A 4107-nucleotide genomic window follows, 5' to 3' on the forward strand; every position below is an offset into this window, starting at 1 on the left:
TGACCCCTGCTCCCCACTCGCCCTGCAGCCCCTGCACCCCCCACCCCTGCAGCCTCTGCGCCCCTGCCTGCCCTGCCCCTGCACCCTCCTGCCCCTGCAGCCTCTATGCCCCTGCCTGCCCTTCTCCCCCGGCAGCCTCTGCCTGGCGAGGGCTTCGGACGCTCAGTGGTGACCGGGGCAGCATGGGTCCCTGCAGCCCCGGCACACTCCGCACTCCCCACCCTGTGCTGCAGCCTCCTTCCTGCCACCGCCGGGCATGCCTGCAGCGCCCACTTCCCATCCCGTCCCCCACTGCACCGGAGGGGGGGTAGCACCAGCCTCACGGCAGTCCCTGCTCAGGTCCCGCCCTAGCGCTCACCCATCCTGTGCCACAGGACCAGGGGCACCGGGCCCACGTGTTGCCCCGAGCAGCGGCCGCCGACCAGCAGGCAGGTGAGCAGCGCCACCGGCATGAGCCTGAGCGTCGCCATCTTGGATTGTCACATGACCCTGCAGCCGGTGGGCGGGGCTGCCGAGCCTGTCTGTCCCCATGGGAAACAGCTCCCACGGCGCTGGGTTCCAAGCCGCGCGGGGCGACAGGGCCGCTGGAAGGGTCCCCCAGTGGCCGGAGGGTCCCCACCTGTGAGAGAGGCCCGAGCCACTGGCTGGGCCTGGCCTCCCCGTGGTCCTACAGGCTTGGCTGGGGCGCACGGTCCGCCCGGCCTCCGGGGGCAGCAGTGGCCCCTCCACCACCTTCTGCGGCTGCGCCCCCCCTTCCCCCGCCCGAGCTCGCTACAATGTAGCCGGGGCAGCTGGGCTGCGCTGCGGATCCGGCGGGTCATGCTGGGGCCGGGCGGACCCTGGCTTATGCCTCCCTATTTCCCTGGACATGTTCAGCTTTTTGGCAATTCCCCTCGGACGGGGATTTGAGTACCAAAAAGCTGGACATATCCGGGGAAATCCGGACGTATGGTAACCCTAAGCTAGGGAGCAGCACTGTGCCAGTCAGAGGGGCCAGACAAGCAGCCCAGGAAGCAGGTCAGCGCTGGGAGCAGAGTCACAGAAGCAGCCCGCAGAGCCGACCTGTCCTGGGGGCAGAGCTGCAGCCACAGAGCCAGAGACACGGCCCGGGGAGAGCGGATCCTGTCCTGGGAGCAGAGCTGCAGCCACAGAGCCAGAGGGGCCAGAGAAGCAGCCCAGGGGGCTGGAAGCAGCAGCATCAGTGCTGAGACTGAGTGGAGCCAGAGCTACAACAGTGGAGCTGCGGCTGGAGCTGGAGCCCGGTGCAACTGGGGCCAACCAAGGGGGGACCCTGAGCAAAGGACCCAGCGCAGAAAGACACCCCCAGCCCAGGGTTCTTGCAGGCCAGACTGGGAGGGGGATCTTAACCTGAAGGGGGGCTAATGCTGGGAAGAAGGGTGCCCTCAGATTTGTGGCCACCACCATTGCAAGGGTCCAACCCGCAGCATCTCTGCAGCACAGCCGGGGCCTGAGAAGGATGCCAGGGACCTACAAGGCACAGCCTGTGACCTGCCCTGATGTTCCAGACACTGGTTGTGATGTTCCCTGCCACAGAGCAGGGTGACGTGTTTTCCTTTAACCTTTCCCATTTTTCCTTATTCTTTTTAAATTAATTGTTGAATAAATAACTTGTATTTGCTTTAAATTGTATGTAATGATCAGTGGATCATAGAATCATAGACTATCAGGGTTGGAAGGGACCTCAGGAAGTATCTAGTCTAACCCCCTGCTCAAAGCAGGACCAATCCACAGACAGATTTTTGCTCCAGATCCCTAAGTGGCCCCCTCAAGGATTGAATGAGAGTACCTGGAGTGGGGACACCCTAATCCCTGTCCTAGGTGACCACAGCAGGGTTGGGGGTGGAGCCCTCCAGGAATCCTGGGCCCAGCCTTGTCAGGGTTACGAGGACTCTGCCAGACAGGAGAGTGGAAGGGGAGGCAGGGAGGCCTCTGGATAAAGGAAGTGGGAGCGAGGACTCAGATACTTTTGCTAGACCACTTCACCGGGGTAGTGCAGAAGCCAGGTGAGTTCCCCACAATAGCGGGACTATTCCCCCGCTTACATATACTTAAATGCTTGGAATATATATTGCATGTGGGGTTGCAGCCATGTCACTCCCAGGACATCAGAGATACCAGCTGAGGGAGGTGATAGCTTTTATTGGACCAACTTCTGTTGGTGAGAGAACTTTGGAAGACCAAAAACTTGTCTCTGTCATCAACCATCACTCAGCCTGAGCTTGTGACCTGAGATTGGGCCTGGATGCCTTTCTAAAAAATACATGCTCGAGCTGAACCACCAGATATATGCTTAGTGCTGGGATCACTGAGTGAAGGCCTCAGGCTTGTGCCAGGCAGATGGTCAGATGAGATAGTCAGAAAGGTTCCTTCTGGCCTGGGACCCTGTGAAAGATTCTGAGAGGGGAGAGGAGCAGAAGTCTAGGCATGAGAGGGTGCAAGGGAGAGGGGAGAGGGGTAACCATCTGGGCGTGAGAGGGCCTGTGCCGGGGAGAGAGGGGCAGCCATCCTGTCTGTTTGAGTAGAAGCCCCTGGGCCATAGACGGTCTCTAGCTGTATGATGAACGATGAGGCCCTGATCTGGGCTGGGCCCCGGTAAATGACAAATGATAACAATGTACTAGAGCAGTCAAAAGTCGAAGCTGTGTTGTGCTGCAGACCCAGACAAGCGTATTTATTAGCCCTGCTGCTCAGCAGGGCTAAGGTGGGTTTCCATATTGGAGGGTGACTCAGTCATCTGGATCTTCAGCCCTGCTGGCCCTGATGCCACCTTCACGGACCTTACTCCCCAGCCACTGACTGGCCCATGGGCCTTCAGGCTGCTTTCATGCCCAAAATGTGCAGCGCCCTCTGCCGGATCCCTGGCGTTCTCACCCCGTAGATGATGGGGTTCATCATGGGAGGGAAGAGCAGGTACATGTTTGCGATGAGGATGTGAACATGGGGAGCCACGTGGCCGAAGCGGTGGGAGAAGAAGGAGAAGAACGCGGGGATGTAAAACACCAGCATGACGCAGACGTGGGAGCTGCAGGTGCCGAGGGACTTGCGCCGCGCCTTCTTGGAGGGGAGTCTGAAGACGGCCCAGAGAATCATCACATAGGACAGGACAATCAGCAGCAGGTCTAAGCCCCCAGTGAGAAATGCTACAGCCAGACTATAGGCTCTCATGACTGTCGTGTCCACACAGGTCAGCTTCACCAGTGCCATGAACTCACAATAGGTGTGAGAAATGACATGGGTCCTGCAGTACGGGAGTCGCTGCAGCAGAAATGGGTGTGGACCCAGTAACAGGGCTCCCCTCATCACAACCCCCAGCCCTATCTGGGCTATAGCCCGATTGGTCAGGACAGCCGAGTGTCGCAGCGGTTTACAGATAGCAACGTAGCGATCAAAGGCCATGGCCAGGATGAACCCAGACTCCATGGTTGACAGAGAGTGAAGGAGGTACATCTGCGCCAGGCAAGCATTGGTGTGAATGGCCTGGTCCCTGAACCAAAATATGCAGAGGGTTTTGGGCATGGTGGTGGTGGATACGACCAGGTCTGCGAGTGCCAGCATGGAAAGGAAAAGGTACATGGGCTCGTGGAGTTTCGGCTCAGTCTTGATAACAGCCAGGAGGAGGCCGTTCCCCAGGAGGGACAGAATGTAGATGGAGCAGAAGGGGATGGAGATCCAGACGTGCGCTGCCTCCAGCCCCGGGATGCCGAGGAGGATGAAGGTGGAGGGGTGCGGCATGGTCCAGTTGGAAGCTGCCATGGTGGGGCCGGTTGGGCGTGTTCAGTTCCACGGCACGGCTGCTTCCAGCCCCTGTGGCTAGGCGCACACCAGAGCAATGATTTCAGGGCTCTCTGCACAGCATGAAGGGACGCAGTAGTCACCCCATGCCTTCAGCATGTCCCCGTTTATTGCCCCCGCCCACTCCAGGCCTGAGACTGCAACCTTGCGATTTATGGAGCACCCAAAACTGCCTGACGAGCTCCTGCCCCAGACTTGTCCCATTAGACAGGATCAAGCTCTGAATGTAGAGGGGAAAGTCTGGGGAGCAGAGACTGGGGTGGGGGGATGGGCTGCACTCCACCCCACCCCTCC

At 59.4% G+C, this 4107-nt stretch overlaps 1 protein-coding gene across 1 annotated transcript; it reads right to left on the reverse strand.

Annotated features, from left to right (window-relative positions):
• Positions 1-2832: 2832 nt before the first annotated feature.
• Positions 2833-3774, reverse strand: LOC117873134 (olfactory receptor 52K2-like). The gene has a single exon (XM_034762195.1). It carries the CDS (start codon positions 3772-3774, stop codon positions 2833-2835), a length of 942 nt encoding a protein of 313 aa, XP_034618086.1.
• Positions 3775-4107: the final 333 nt, after the last annotated feature.

This window comes from Trachemys scripta, chromosome 1 (assembly GCF_013100865.1).
Source record: "Trachemys scripta elegans isolate TJP31775 chromosome 1, CAS_Tse_1.0, whole genome shotgun sequence".
Lineage (NCBI taxonomy): Eukaryota > Metazoa > Chordata > Testudines > Emydidae > Trachemys > Trachemys scripta.

What these genes read in the sequence shown, in the direction of transcription:
- LOC117873134 (XM_034762195.1), bottom strand. Translation starts at nt 3,774, where the DNA reads ATGGCAGCTTCCAACTGGACCATGCCGCACCCCTCCACCTTCATCCTC.